General features: G+C 40.3%; 1 protein-coding gene across 4 annotated transcripts in view; it reads left to right on the plus strand.

Annotated features, from left to right (window-relative positions):
• Window positions 1–468: 468 nt before the first annotated feature.
• Window positions 469–16,338, plus strand: part of PRDM10 (PR domain containing 10) — a 37,250-nt gene continuing 21,380 nt past the window's right edge. For 2 of the 4 annotated variants that reach the window (XM_010581396.1, XM_010581399.1), the window contains exons 1-9: window positions 469–1,462; window positions 3,686–3,875; window positions 5,687–5,851; window positions 7,491–7,550; window positions 10,362–10,481; window positions 11,491–11,698; window positions 12,084–12,325; window positions 13,438–13,641; window positions 15,673–15,745. In XM_010581396.1, coding sequence (XP_010579698.1) covers window positions 3,783–3,875; window positions 5,687–5,851; window positions 7,491–7,550; window positions 10,362–10,481; window positions 11,491–11,698; window positions 12,084–12,325; window positions 13,438–13,641; window positions 15,673–15,745 — 1,165 coding nt within the window. In that variant the 5' untranslated portion in view covers window positions 469–1,462; window positions 3,686–3,782. The remainder of the gene's footprint in view (window positions 1,463–3,685; window positions 3,876–5,686; window positions 5,852–7,490; window positions 7,551–10,361; window positions 10,482–11,490; window positions 11,699–12,083; window positions 12,326–13,437; window positions 13,642–15,672; window positions 15,746–16,338) is intronic. The other 2 variants (XM_010581397.1, XM_010581398.1) reach the window with 2 other exon arrangements.

Raw genomic sequence — 16,338 nt, forward strand, 5'->3', positions numbered from 1 at the left:
ATTGCAGTTGATATATTGGGTGACGGGTCTCATAATGTGTATGTGTGTGTGTGTCCCCTTGGACACTGCAGAACATTCCCATTGAGGTACTTGCCTCGGCATTTAGCTTGTCTGAAAATGTCTGATGCATGTGAGATACAGGGAGAAAAATTAACAATTGCAAAGGATAATCCGTGGGCAAATGGTACGGAGAGCAAGCAGAGAGTGTTCCCTTGCACGCCAGCTGTTTGGCAATGCTTATGCCCAAAGTTTCACATGTATTTCTGCTAAAAAAAACCAACAAAGCTTCCAGCCAGACCGTTTGAGAAAATAAGTATTTTCTTTACTTGTATCTCTCAAACTGGTATTACTAACAGGCTTAGTGTAGAGGCCACATACGCCAACTTGTCCATCACGATTCTTCTGCAGTTAATTTGAAAAAATATTGTGGCTATGTGCTGAGTTGGACATCTGCCGCTTCCTTGTGCAGCAAGACATCTCTGCTGAGAGAAGACCACAGGGAAATCATTAAAATCTCGAGGCACTGTGGATGTCAGTGTCACAGCTGTAATGGGTATTGAGAGGGGGATTTAAAGAAGAAAATAAGATCATGCAGGATTAATGAGGGAGAGCATCCTATGGAGGACTAGTGAGCAAAGTTATTTCGGTCTTTTCTGTCATCAGTGTTAGAAAACTTACTCGGGTGTTTGTGTTTCCTGGCGGTTTTGTTGTCAGTGACTTTGGACCAGATCTTGCTTTCCAGCTCCTGACCTTAACTGCAGGTCTTGTTTCACTATTGGCTTTTGTACCAGCTAGATTTCAATGCTTGCTCCTGCCTTGGGCCGTCTTTATTGCCTGGCCTTGGGACCTCTCTGGGATGTGCCCTGCCTGCTCTTGCACTGACTTCTCAGCACGTCCACGTTTCCAGGGAAACATGCTTTTCTGTGTATTTTGGTGATGATAGAAATTATGAGAGTTTGTAGAAATCCAGTCTGTGGTAGGAATGCATACCAGAGGGGCAGATCCTAGGATGTATTTTCAAGTACGGAAGTTGAAAGCATCAGCAAATCCTGAAGCTCCTAATAATGTCTGATTGTTGTTGCTACACAATTGGCTAGGCTGAGCAGTGGAGTTTTTTTCATTTCTGTGAAGAACAGCAATAACAGTACCATTTATAGAAACGGCACCACCGAGCCACTGAATTTGGCTCAACCTTGCATTTTTCCCTGAGATTTGAGATTACTGCTAACCTTTAGAACCATGGCAAAACTTGAAATGACTGTCTTCTGCTTTCTTTTCCGACTTTTTGGTACAATTTTTTTTGCAGATATGAATCGTAGTGTCCAGTTTTGTCTATTAAAGACCTTTCTGAACCCTTCGGTCTCCTTTCCACTCAAGTTGTAAGTTTTATTTGTGCCAAAATGAGTCTGCAGGAGTGAGTCAGCATCTTCCTTTAGACCTTCAGTATCTGCTTGTGGGGAAGGTCAGCCAGAAATTCTGCTACTTGTTGCACCATGTGGAATTAGCCAGAACCGTCCCTTTCTCTTAATTCAATCACTGGTTAATTTAATTACATTCTTATTAACAGGATAATTTAAAAACCCAAACCACCCAAACTTGAAACCTCTAGTATTTATTTTTATTTTTCTAAGCAATTAGGTAATTGATTAAACTACTGGCTATTGTTAGTGCAATTACCTGAATTGGCTCTTGATTAATAATGACAGTCAAGAAAAAGAGCTGTTTGGGATAAACCAGCCAAAGAATATCAACAGGGTAGGCATTTAATTTTACATAAAAATTGTTCAGATTAGGTTACTGACATAAATGCTGTCATGTTTCACACAAGCAGTTCTAGACCCCTTGGTGATTGTATACCTGATAAAATGAGTGAGGAGTTCAGTGAGAGTGGTAAGATTAGGTATGAGAAAAATCCCTGAATTAATCCTTAATAATGTAGCAAGTAGCTTTGAGATAGATGGATGAAAAGTGCTATGTAGGGGTGGGTGATATTTACTTGTATATCAGCTTGTGTGTGCTGTAATACATAAATAAATAATATTTATTTGTAAATGACCCTGGCTTTCAACACTTGGAGAGTAAGGCTGGTGTTTATTGGTCCTAATTGCTTGCTGAAGTTCATTTTTCCATACTAATGAGATCCTCTAGTTGAAGTGTTGCATGCAGGTACATGTATTTCTTTTTTCCTTTTCTCCTCAGTCCTTTTCCTGGATGTTTTGTATCAAGTAATATTAATGGGAATAGGATTTCTGCCCCTTTATTCCCATAACCTAATGGTGCATGGGTCTAATAGTAAGTGAGAACAGCCATCGCACTGCTTCTCAGTCTCTTCTTGTGTGGGGGACGACGTGGCACACGTGTACTGTGTGGCTCAGCACGAGAAAGCAAATGCTAGGCTCTAGTCACCAATAATGCCATGACTTGCTGTCTAGCGATGCCCAGAAATATCTTTCCCACAGTTTTTCTTTGTATATGTGAAAGTCATATGTTCCGGTTTTGGTTGTTCCCCCCCCCCCCATACACTTCAGTGACGTTAGCCTGAGACTTTTCTGTACTATCGATTTATATGTTCTGGCCAGGACAAGTGGTACAGTCAGTGCTCAGGTCTGCAGAGCTTACTCGTTGCTGGCAAAATTAGTAGAAGGCAGAAAGTGCCTGCTGCTGGTTTTTTTTTTTTTCTTTTTCCTCCTTTTCTTTTTTTAGTTTGTCAATGACAAGCCAACTGGTAGCATTTATGGGAACAAATTATGACTAAAATAATTTGCATTTAAAATGCAAATGAATGAAAGCGTCAGCAAGGAGCATTCTGCTTTCTTCCTGGTGCACAGACGGGGTACTGGCATTGGATCAGCCCAGCGAGGCACTCGGTATAAAATAGAGTTAATTGGACTAGCTGAAAAATGAAATAGGCTCAGCCTCATGCTAATTCCTGGGCCTGTGATTTAATATGACATTAGAGACGAAGGACTGGGAAGGTGCTGAACCACTGACTAAACCAATCACCAGAGCTGTAAATTACACTTCTGAGATTCCCAATGGCAGATTGAGAGGCCCCAATAAAATTGCGTGAGGTGAAAAAAACCTAGCTTGGAAGCAATTTGTCAGGATCTTTGGGCTCGCGTGAATTAGAGTTTAAGTTTCATTGTTCTTTTTCTAAAAGTTGTCTGTTGTAACGCTGCCTGAATATCAACTGGGACTGCAGTTTTGTACAAGGTGAAAGCTGACTGTAGATGTAAAGCCAGTTGGCTCTTGAATAAAACCTCTTTCAGACAAACTGAGAAACTGGTGATGCATCTCTGAACATAGTGTTTTCTTGTTGGAAGCTTAAGGTGAATTTTCTGCATCGTGTATTGATTTCTGGTCCTGTAGGTGCCAGAAGGACAATGTGAAGAAATGCAGAAGGAATTCAGTATAATCCTTCAGTGCAGGAGGCATTCAGTATAATCCTTCAGTGCAATTGTAGCAATTGTTGACTTGTTTCCTCCTTAATAGGACTTGGAAAGTATTATACGGCAGAACTTGAGCATGCTAAATGAAAATGCACATGTTCGTAAAGCCAAGCCTGCTTTACTCTGGCAGTGTGTTCCTGTAGTGCAGTAGCTGATGATAATACCTCATATCTCCGTTCTGTGTGTCACACTTGTTATAATATCTCTGTCTTTTCTTTTTTAATTTTTTTTTATAGCCATGTTACTGAAGATCACCTTGTCTTCTGGAAGTAGAAACACAGTGAACAGATGAATCTATTCAGCCAGACATTCCTCCAGTAGATCTCTATCCCCATGGAGCACCACAGCAGAGAGGAGATGGACTCAAAAGATGAAAGTCCTCAGGTGTGGGCTGACTCTGCTGAGCAGGAACAGAATACTGCTCAGGTGACTAGTGCCTTCCAGAGCTCTCGGTTTCTGCTCAGACCAAATTGGGCTCGGTGCGGTGGCTTAGCAAGCAGGCATTCCCATTCAACCCTTTCTTAAAGTCTGAAAACTCAGCTTTCATTTGAGGAGAAATACAAGCATGTCTGTGGTGATTTCGGATTAAAGCTTCAGCAAGTTTGCTGCGCAAACTGCAGCAGTGAGTACACAGACATCTGAAGCGAGCTAAATGAAGCCAGCCAGTGGCTATAGAAGTTTTCAGTGTCCAAATATATGTATAACTATGTGGGAAAGCGAAAGGGTATTCAGATGAATGAATATTAACAAAATCTGTGGTCTGTGGCAGGCCATTTTGATGGCATCAGTCGAATCAGTTGGAGCTGTGGGTGGACCTTGGGGAAAGTAATATGCATAATTTTTTCCAGTAGTGGGGAAGGAGATATGTTAATCGTTAGTGACTAATACAGTCAGATTCTGGTGTATGCAGCTAGTCCCTCTGTCTCTGAGACAATGCAGTTGAGAATTTCTAGAAGACTGTAAACTGATTTATTCTTTCGAATATGTTATAAAGAGGGTGCTGCATGTCATTTGACCCACAAGCTGAGAAATTCTGACTCTTCTGGTAATTTCCAGCTTTGAAATTTGCCAAGAAAGGCAATTTCCAATGGCCTGTGTTCCGTTATCTATACAATGGGATAACCATACTGTTGTTTGCACATGGCAGTTATAAGGCTTAATTAGTATTTGCAGAGTGGTCTCCAAATGTGAAACACTGCATGCATCCTTACTGTAGTGTTTGCATGAGGATTTATTGTACAGAATCAGCACTTAGCATCCGTGGGGGAGCACCAGGTGTCTTCTGAAGCATGAACTAAAAGGTGGAACAAAGTAAATAAAATATGTAACTGTGACATCATTTTATGTGCAAACATTTTGTGTGAATATGAATATAGATACTAAAACTAGGTTTCCTGCTAACTGTCCTATTTTTCCCATGCGCTGAAAATGGTTTTCAGCATGTAAAGGGTATCAAAAGATAAACATGTTCCTGTTGCCACTGGAATTAAGTATTCTAGCTTGTTTAAGGTAGGCCACTGATCATCATTTGTGATCATAATGTTCTGTCAAAATCAACTTATTTGGATTTAAACTGCCGCCCTAGACATAACTTGTTCCAGTAGTCCTTGGAATCATTGCTTAATGTTTTCAGTTATATGTTTCTCTGTTTAAATAGTTGAATTTTCTACTGATACGGCATGTATATACTACAGAGAAGCAATCTAACATATGCTATTGCTTCCTCATGATAGGTGCAATACTATTACTTGCAGCAGTATCAAAGTTAATAGATTCTGTTAGCTGTTCATCAAACAGAAGAAATTACCTCCAACTAAAGAACTAGCTGAATGAATTAATTATCATAAATCCAGAAAGGAGTGTGAGAATAAAGGGAAACAATATACCAATAAATCCCAAAGATACACTAGTTCATATCTGAGCTTTCTTTCTCTTACAAATTTCCAAAGTGTGATTCAAGAACTAAGTATTAGAAGGTGCCCTTTACACAAGTCAGGTCTTGAGTTAAAATGCAGAGTAAAACCAGAAACCGATGGTAGGTTATGTCCAGATTTCTGTGTTGCTAGCATAATTCAGATGAGATTTTAAATGTGTTTTTTCAAAACAGTCGGCTAGTTAGTTGAGACACGAGGTGCTCTCTGCTTTCCAAGGCACCTCTGCAACCGATGGGTTTTGTGTTGTTTCCCACAGGCGTATGACTGCAGAAGTTTCAGTACAGGATCTGTTTTTTCTTCCAGGTGCACTTTGTCCCTGAGGGGGGGACAGTGGCACAGATTGTGTACAGTGATGAGCAGGACCGTCCCTCGCAGCAGGTTGTCTACACGGCGGATGGCACCTCCTACACCTCCGTGGACACCTCCGAGCACACGCTCGTCTACATCCATCCCGTGGAAGCTACGCAGGCATGTGTGGTTCTGGGCCCACCCCACTTTGGCACCTAGAAAACAAAACAGTCTTGTTTGAGGTGAAAGCCAGTTGCCAGCCAAGTGATATGGTTGGGAAATAGCAGGCAGTTGCTCTTAATGCTTTTATCTGTCCATTGCTGAACAGGGACTTCATGCTGTTCATTTGTCTGATGTTCAAATGTGATCATGAAAGGATGCCGAGGCTATGAATGATGAAATGCTGGTTATTTCACTGAAGGTGGATGAGATTACAATTAAATCAAGGGTGTTTTCCAAAACACGGATATCTTCAGAAATTCTGCCTCTGTTGTATTCATTAAAAAGCAAAGAGCGATCTCTGGGTCTGTCTTCTGGAAGAGTCCTTGTTTTGCATAGTACAGTTCTCATAATTGATAGTTACAATATCAGTCATGTCTTTTTGCAGGGGATCTCAGTGTATTCAGTCTAATTTTGTAGTGTCTTCAGAGAAGTTGTTGATTTTATAGACCTAGGTTCTTTTTCTTCTTCATAATTATATCAAGTAGCTTTTGTTCTCTGACAGCATGTGTTTATATGGGGTTATATAGTATGCATCTGTACCTCTGTGTGGAAAGATAAAAAAAGGAACAGGCACGCTTTGTCGAGAATGTTTTGTAGTGTCTTTGCTGACAGGACAGATTAGCAATGCTACAAAGTGCACATAGTTGACACCCGCAGCAATGCTGGCATAGCCTTGTGCAGTGTGGTCCCTCTCTTGTGCAGTTCTTAGCTGTTACATGGAAACAGTTGATACATGGTGGGATGTTCTGAGAGGATAAGAGATTTTGAGAGGGTGTCTCCCAGGAAGTCACCGACCAAGTAACTCCAAAACTCTGAATACTATCATTTTGTCAAAAGAGGTGTAGTATTAAGATGCTATCGTGCAACTGAGATGAAATTACCAAAGCGCTAATGGAATTTGTATTATGCCATGCTTTATTTTGTTGGAGCCAGACCGCTACAAGCTCAGATATTTCAAGTTTTGGCAAAGTAAGCAAGACTGACCTTAGTCAATACTTAGTTTTTATTTAAGTCTTGCTTTTCCTAGGGGGAAGCTCTCCCATCAGGGCTGTTCTTGCAGGCTACTGTAAGAATATTGGAGTTGGCGTGTCTTCTATGAAATTAAAAAAAACCAGCGACCTGGCCATATCAAATTTACATGTAGGATATGCCTGATATCTGCATGCTTTCTTTTGAGGCCCTGTCTTGTGAATTTGCAGAAAGATAAAGTTAATAGTCATCTTCTGTCCTGCCCTCAAGTATTACTTAGCTTTCACACAGCTATTGAATTTCATTCTGTAGAATTTATCAAATCAGCAACTGACAAAATTATTTCTATATTAAAAAAAAAAATATCCCATGAAGTACTTCAGTTATATAGATGAAAAGTGCCGCATAAATATATTGTCTTTTTATGGAGCACTACCTAATTTTAGTTTAATCTCTAGGAATGTAGGTTCACATGGGTAAGTTGAATTAGTCTGTGGTGGCAATAGGCACATTATAGGTTAGCAAAGGATCAAATGTGGATCACTTCTTGGTGGCAGGGTAATTTTTGTGTGAGCTGGGAGTAAACAACCCCAAGGCTGGTTTGATAAGCCTTTTTCACTTTGTCTAGACTCTGTTTACAGATCCGTCCCAAGTGGCTTACGTCCAACAGGATGCCACCACCCAGCAGGTAAGAAAGACGTTATTTTCCTTGGGCCTGAAACTGTAAGGAAGTTGTTACCGAAGGTAAAGGAACATTGTTGTAGTGCTAGAGTGTAATAAACTCTCTCTGGATTTGTCAAATGGCAATCTTCAGTCATGTACTGTCATCCCAGGGATCAAGGGCAAAAAGCTGATGATAACAAGCCATTATTATTTTGGCTAGCTTGTGCATGAATGACAATAACGGTTAAGAGAGTTTGAGTTTATTCTTTTTAATTAATGTTCAATGAAAATACTAATTTACTGCCCCAGATATAATGAAAAATCTTTCAACAGTGTCCCTTTAAATAAGTCAGCAAGCTGATGTGGCTGGCTTTATTTTAATGTGTCATTCTGGAAAGACTGGATTTGCACTTGTCCTCATACAAATTCTGACCCAAATGCCTTTAAGTCCATAAAAGGCTCTCAAGGGATAGAAACTTTGGATCAGATTCTAGGTTTACTAGAGACTTCACATGAAATTAATTGTAAAAGCTGAAGAAGTTCAGTTACTGGCTCCCTTACCTTACCGTGGCATCCCAGCTCTGATGTGTTTGCCAGTGCTGAAGTGGGCTAGGAACAGAATAAAATTGGAGCCCGTGTTTATAAAGTTTTGATGATTTTTCTTTTTTTCACTTATCATGGATGGGAAGGTTTTGTTGTTAACTTTTACTCGTATCTTTGGGGACTGCGTTGTGGTAATCAGGTGTAGGTGCTTTCAGATCTAGATCTCTAGTTCAAATTCTCTGCTTGTCAAAGAAGCTTAAAATCATTACTGCTCAGTGAATCTTTAATGGCACATGTGAATTGACATGTTAGATCTGAATCATTACTAATGCAATCATTAAAATGCATATTTATTGACAGTCTTGGGGCAGAGTGAAGGGTTGAATGTGCACTGAAAAGAAATTTTCTTCTTGCTAAAAGAATACCTTCTAAACTGTTGAGGCACAGGCAGGAAATGGTATGACTGACACAGTAAAGGTGTTACCTGTTTTCTTCCAGTTCTCCGGAGTATTTGGAGTGTCATTCTGGAATTTTTTGCCACATCAGTTTCCTTGCATTAAGAAGCCCCCAAATTCTATTTAATTGTCTTAAAGCTCATTTAACAAATAAATATGTAATCTAATTAAAAGTAGAGATTACTTACATGTGCAGTGCAAATGACACTCTGACAGCAGAGGTGGTGTGTTGTTACTGTCCCATGTTGAGTATCAAGGGCATGAGCACTTGTCTGCATGTCCTCAGCCTGTCCTCCCTTCCAACACTGTCTGTGACAGCAGTCCCAGCAGAGATGTTCATTTGCTTGTGAATGGTTAGTCCCTCGTTGTGGCAGCTCCTGCCTTTGCAGGTGTTTTTACATCAGCATTTCATGTGGGACATCCCTGAACTGACAACAGATGTTAAAATAATAATCAGAGCTCCTCTTGTCTTTCAAAAGAAACTTTGTTTTTAAAAAAAAATTGAAAGGTTTTTAAAAATAATGCCTATATTCCTTGCAGTGTCTGACATGGAAGTAAAAGTAAGGGTAGGTCTAACGTATGATTAGTGGTAGGCAGTGCTAATATGAGGGACAAATAGACCCAAGCTTGCATGAACCTCTCATTGCTGGCAGACTTGGAGGTGTGCCATTGAATAATGATGCCTTTTCTGTTGCCACTTGGCATCAGAAATGTCAATACCAGGCAGCTTGGTTCAGCTGTCGTCTTGGCAGTTTCCTGCTCACTGTCACACGGTTCCCTGAAGTCTTTTTGCTGTAGTTTTTAAGCAGTTTCATAAATTAATCTTAATACCTCTTTAAACAAAACAACTAGATTTGAAGTTTTAAGACTATCTGCTTATGTTATGGATTTTCTTGTCTGCTCCTTCACTGTTGGCACAATTTGCTGTTCTCAGATTTATTGGATATTTATTAAGCCCTCTGTAGAGGGACAGGGACTTTAGTTTTAGCATAAAAGCTGCTTAACAGTCAGAGGCACAAACTAGAAGCCACGTGATGTCAGCTGTAGAGAAGGATGAAAAATTGTGTGGGATAACGGTGCAAACTCCTGTATAGATAAGCAGGAAACAAAAGAGAGGAAAGGTGATTCCTAGGATCTTAATTCTGCTTTGTTTAATTGCTGAATGGATGGGACCAGTATGGTAATATACATTCATTTTCTTGTTACCACACAAAAAAAAGAGTATGAAAATGACCAAAAATGTATAGTGTGACCAAATAATGTAAAGAAAAAATCATTGTTGGAATCCTGTCATTTGAGGGCTTGATCTTCCAATGAGGCCAATACACCATCTTGCTTTTATAATGGATCTTGGTTCGCTTGAGAAAAAGAAAGAGAAAAAGAGGAGATGCTTCTTTTTCCTTCTTTACTTTCTGCCTTAAAAAAAACCTAGTAAATTTGGAGATAGAAGAGAAAAAGACCCCAGATCATTGGTTTTACCAAGAGCTAAAGAGCTCCTTGCATCTGTTTTTAGTATAGTTTGAACCCAGGCTGTGTAGGACCTTAATTTAAAGCCAAAAGTGCGAGATAGGAAATTCAAAAGCTGCAAAATCTAGACTGAGTTTTGAAGCCTTTCCCTTTGTTCCTGGATCTACAGGTTTTGTCCAAGTCCATCATCCCTAAAAAATTTAAAAAAAAAAAAAAAAAAAAAAAAAAAAAAAAAAAAAAAAAAAATCATTAAAATGTTGCAGTTTTTGACCTAGTGTAGGACTCCAGGGAGCATTGCATGCAGGGCACTGCCCGTATGTAAGTGACTGATGGAAATGATGCAGTGCTAAAATGAGTGCCTATAATTTTAGGTAACTGTGCTCTTGCCTGCTGCTGCTCAGAGCATGAATCCCACCAACCTGTCCGTGCTCGGCAACGTTGCCGAATCCCCCCAGCAAATGGCTCTGGAGCAGGGTCCACAAGCAGATAGAGTAAGTTGCCAGGCACCCTTTTCTTTTAAATGTACGAGTACACTGATTTCATTGCTCCATTGTCTCAGGTGATGAAACATGTCTGAGTGATATGGGAGGAGATGGGAGAAAGCTGTAGCACAGATCTGTACTGCCTTTCATAGTCTCACCATGGAATGTGTGTGGGGTTTTCTAGGAGAGATAGTGTATTTAATATACAGAGAAACTTGTTCTACAGATTGTTCTGTCTTGAGCAGCTGCCTTTAAAATACTCTTCTCAGCTTTGAAAAGCAAAGTTAACAGAAGGTGTAATGCTGATTGTCATATAGGACCAACATCCACTGGGTCTCTTTGCCAGTCTTTTAAGATAGCTTTACTGCGCGTAGTATTTCTTGTTCTCTACCTGAGAAGCCTGCATGGGTTGTGGAATATTCTGTACAGTGCACTTCAATTATTTTTTTTGCTTTTTTTCTAGGGAAAGAAAGGGGTAAACTTTAAAATTAGTGAAAGAATACAATGCCCTCAACTGTCCTCCATGTCCCATAGTTTATATCTAGTGTCTGTGTTATCTCATCCCATATTGATCTCTGTGTGTGTGCTCCGGGGATTGTGTGTGTTTGATTGCACGATAGGAGAGAAGAGATCATGTGCCAAAGTGCAGGATTCTCTCACTTGTACAGAAGTTAAAATACAGCCTTAGGCTGTAGATAATTTCCACAGAGCCTGGACTTTTTCAGACTTTCTGTGAGGGTCCAGAACTTCTGATACTGTTTTCTTCTCCTGAGAAGTCAGTCTTTGACAGGGTAGAGCTAGGTAGTGACATAGAGCTGTCCCGAGTGAGGCTGTCAGCAGCAGCGATGCAAAACATCCCTCAGCAATTGTTTATCATGTCGCTTTACTTTCCCTTGTCCTTCTTTCCATTACCAAAGGAAGCAGAAAGGGTAGACTAGCAAGAACCCTCATTGCTCATCTTTGTAAGAGTGTTTTTCTTTGTGAATCAATTTTGATTGTTTGTGAATTCTCTCCTCAGGCATCATTACCGGTGCATAACCAGGTGTTACCTCCTATGGAGGCAGTGGATGGTTCTGACCCTTTAGCACCTCTGCAGAATCAAATGGGAAGGATGGAAGCAAAAGAGGAAGATGATGATGATGAAGATGAAGATGAAGATGGGGAAGACACTGACATGGATGAATGGGATCCGGATCCACCTCGACCCTTTGATCCCAATGATTTGTGTAAGCATATGAAGTAGTACGTAGCAGTATGTAGAAAAAGCCCTCCCTTTTTTTTCACTTCCATCAGCCCTCTAGTACATGGAGCCAAAAATGATTCAGAATTTAGCAGTAATAAGTAAACCCCTTTATACCCAGAAATGTAGACACATATTGAGCTGCCTTACTGAAAAGACAAGGTTGTGTCTTAGGTGGAGTCTCTGAGCTGCTTTGTTCTTCATTTTGCGGGAGGCTGCCCTCTCTAATGTTTTAAAATGTAGACAGACTATTGGAATAAATATTCCCACAGCTGAGCCAAAGATGTTTAGAGGGAGATAAGACTGTCTCTTCTGAGCTGGTGCGTGAGTGTCTGCCTGACAGTCATGTCCTCTCTGACTTTGTGTTGTAGGGTGTGAAGAGTGTAATAATGCACATCCCTCTGTGTGTCCAAAACACGGACCTTTGCATCCGATCCCAAACCGGCCTGTGCTGACCAGGGCAAGAGCCAGCCTGCCCCTGGTGCTCTATATAGACAGGTTTTTGGGAGGTGTGTTCTCCAAAAGGCGTATCCCAAAACGCACACAGTTTGGACCTGTGGAAGGACCCCTGGTTAGACAAACTGAACTCAAAGACTGCTATATCCATTTGAAGGTAAGGGTGTGCGGGCGAGAGAAGAAGAGGGATCAATTTGTGCTTAAGCTTTGATTTTCATGAGTTTGTTGCTCTGCCTTGATCAGTTACTTCACTGGAGGTGTTCTTTTGTTGCTTCCATCTCTGAATGTAACTCAGAAGTACCCAGATTGCTTTGGCTTGAAATCTTCTGTTATTCAGGGAGACACAATAATCGTGGTGAATATTAAGGCATTATGGTGTTATGATATATAGGACACATAGCGTGGAATGCTGTGAATCGCTGTTGTGTGGGCTGAAGCAGCATCTGGACATATAAATAGCAGCCCTATCTAAGGATGTTTTGCAGCCATTATTTTGTGTCATGCTGTAACTTAAGTTAAAGATATTTTTCTTCCCCTTTCCTTCTTCTCCCCCACAAGATGGAGGGGAGAGGAGAGATTTTTCTCCCATTCCTCATGCCAAGACATTGGCGGGAGGTATAATGGATTTGACTGACTTTCATCCATTTATTTACTGGTTTCATTATAGGAATTGGTTCTTATTTGCTGGAGATTAGGTTGACAGTCTTAGGAGCGCTAGTCTCTGATGGTCAGTGTCTGACAAGAAAGTTGTTACTGCAGGCAGATTTAGTAACCCAACAGAAGTTCAGCTAAAGAAGTGCTGCTCCCAGCTTGAGGCAGTGGCATGAGTCAAGAAATGAAAGCAGAAGTCGGTCTGCCAGTTAGAAACATCTGACAACTGATGCCATATAGCCTACTGAAGCTACAGCTTCTTGTGCCTCATAGCCACATATAAAGTACTGTGCCTGACCATTTCAATGAATGCTTCTTGCTCTAGAAAGCCATGGAAGGGTCCATCGTGTCTCCGTAGTTAAATCTCTACCTGTTTTTAAGTATTTTTTGAAGTGCTGCCTCTTTCTGGCTCCTTGTTAGCAAAGAGAGGAAAGTTAGCTATGCCTTCGTTGCTTTTCGTAATGTAAAAGTTGCATGGGCATAGTAGTTTGTTTGGGATTTTTGTTTTGTTTTGGTTGGTTGGTTTGGGGTTTTTTTGGTTTTTTTTTTTAGAAGTTCAAATTCTTTTGAACCTGCTGCCAGGCAGTTACAGTCACATGTAATTGGATTTTGCTACAGGTTTCTCTTGATAAGGGTGACAGAAAAGACAGAGATTTGCAAGAGGACCTGTGGTTTGAACTTTCTAGCGAGGCTCTTTGTAACTGGATGATGTTTGTGCGTCCTGCTCAAAACCATCTGGAGCAGAACCTGGTAGCCTATCAGTACGGCCACCATATTTATTACACAACCATTAAAAACGTGGAGCCCAAGCAGGAACTCAAGGTATGGCATTGCTCATGTTTTGTGACTCTCTTTTCTGCTGATGAAATCAAATCTTAGAGTTGCTACCTAATAAATGCATCTCCAAGTGCCAGAAATGATTGCTGTAAATAGCTTTAGGGCTTTTTTCCCTGATAAAGCACATGATGGCCTGAATCAAATGTCACTGAAGTCAGTAAGTAGTTAGCCACCGACTTAGGGATTTTAAATGAGCTTTGGCTCAGGTATAAAATGAGGAAGTTTCAAATAAAAGTATGTAAATGATTTGTCTGTCACTGTCATGCTTTACACTGCATATATTTTGCTGATGCAATCTAATTTTTATTGCAGCAGTCTTATTCTTTTTAGTTCTGGATGCCCTTTCCAGTTAGTCCTGTGTGCCCTTGACTTGTTTTCTGGTGCCTTAAGCGAATATGGTCTCTCACTTTACTTGGCTTTCCTGGAACTTTTGAAACTTTGCATGTGGAAAATGATAAAGGATATTGTGACTTCCCTGTGAGTTACTTTTTGTTCCCTCTAAAACTGTATTGATTACTTTGAGCTCAAAGCAGCGTGGCTGGCTGTGAGATGGCCTTCATTTTCAACATCTTTTGGGGAACTAGGGGTAACCAAAAAATGTTGTTATCAGGAAATATTTCTTCTTCAAATCTCTTCTTGCATGTAAATTTCATCAATTAAAAAAAAAAACCCAGTTTTAAACACACTTAGCTAAACCAGGGCAAAAGCCTGCTTATACACTTGTTGCTGATTTTTAAGGGTAGGATTCTTTTTGGTTTCTCTGAAATCAGTCCTTAATTTGTTTAAGCTGAATCACTAGAAACCATGTTAATCCATTTTAAGTATATCCAAACATAATTTTCTCAACAGTTTTTAAACCAATTTGTAACCAGACTTTAATTAAATCTGTACAGACCCGCTTGTAGAAGCACCATTTTTCTTGCTTTATGTGTTAGCAGTGTCTTTTGGGGTAAAATTGGTTCGATAATTGAAAGCGAATGACCTAGGCTCTGTAATGTGTTTTCCTCCCCAAGTGGATGTAAGGCATTCATATAAATTTTGTCCAAAGATTGAAGTATGAGGATCAGTCAGTTAAAGCTGAGAACTTCTGTACTGCATGACAGGTTAGCAGGGTAGGAGCTCCAGGCTTTCTTCTTTGTCCAGCTAGTGAGATTCCTGCAAAGTAACACGCACCTGCTAGTGAGTCTTTGAAGGAGTTAGAAATGCCACTCACCACTGCTGTGAAAATGCCTGCGGCCCACTACAAGTTTAAACTTGTCCAGATTTTTCATGCTGAAAATCTGTCTGTGCCTTCTTTAAGAAATCTCTTCTGGAGTTGAACCTTTTTAATCAAACAGTGAGATAAAATGAGAAATGATGCAAGAATTCTTGGCTAACTGTGAGCATCTGATTTTAGGCTCTAATAAACTTTGTCTTTCTGCCTTCTGTGGTTCTCTCTGCTGAAGGCTTCCTAAATTCCTTGTATAACGAAAGTGGGTCCACCATGCTGCAGCCTGGCAAATTGTTCTTTTGGGAAGCAGGACCATATTGCTTTGATCCTTCAGAAGTTCAGAAACATTTTTAAATGAGTGTCTGTGAACAGTGCTGCCTATTCTCTATGTAAAGAGAGCAGGAAAGAAACGGGAAATCCCCCAAGTTAACAACTTTTCCATTCCTCTTGGTACAACAAGAAACAGTACTCTGCTGATATCCATCCTTTACAATCTTACAGTCGGGTCTAAAGAGATTAATCTTACTTCCTTTAGAGCTACTGGTAGCCGTGTGTGAGACTAACATTCATATTAGGAGGCTATACCTTAAAATTAAATGGATATGCTTTCTGAGCAAAGCTCTCTTTTATTCCTCAGTGGGAGCATATTGATCTCAACAGTCTTTATTATTGAGGATGAAAGGAGCAATAAGAGTTAGTGGTTGAGGCAAGTGAAGTAAATGTATTGCTTAAAAACCATTTTCAAATGAATTCCCTTTAGTTCTGGTTCCATCTTAGTGGTCTGTTATCTTGTATTCCTTCTGCAGGTGTGGTATGCTGCCTCTTACGCAGAGTTTGTGAACCAGAAGATCCACGACATATCTGAGGAGGAAAGGAAGGGTAACTTAGGCTCTTCTGCTCTCAGTTTTTTTGCAGTGTGGTGGCTGGGTGTTGTACTACTTAGTTTCAAGTACAAGGCCTGTATTGTGCTCCCAAATTTCCACTAGGTTAAGAAAAGTTAAACCAGATCTAGACTGTATTATTGGGACTTATTTCTACTAACTCATCTCCTGCTAATATTACAATAATTTAGCCTTTTGCCTCATTTTCTGGGAAGCATTAGGTTGCTGCTGGAAAGAGATATGTTTCTGTACTTGATGTCTCATGTTGAGTGTGTTAGAAACTGACATGCTACTGCTTTAGATTGAGAAATTTCTCTTGACCTCCCCTAACTTATGCCAGAGGCACAATCCTGTGGGTGCTCTTCCATACAAGGGTAAATTTCAAAATCTTCCTGAATTTTAAGCAGTGTTTATAGTCCATGTGAACTGTCCCCAGTGACCTTTTTGTCTTTCCGTGATGAGCTGTAGTCATGCCACAGTGCAGAGGGGATAAAAGCAAAGCTAAATAGAGCAGTGCTGAGTATTCTGCAGTCTGTCTAACCTTCAGGGGAGAAATATGGCCCACAGAGGACAGAAAGGCTTGGGAAAAAA

This window comes from Haliaeetus leucocephalus, unplaced genomic scaffold, assembly GCF_000737465.1.
Source record: "Haliaeetus leucocephalus isolate CR32 unplaced genomic scaffold, Haliaeetus_leucocephalus-4.0 Scaffold773, whole genome shotgun sequence".
In the NCBI taxonomy this organism is placed as follows: Eukaryota; Metazoa; Chordata; class Aves; order Accipitriformes; family Accipitridae; genus Haliaeetus; species Haliaeetus leucocephalus.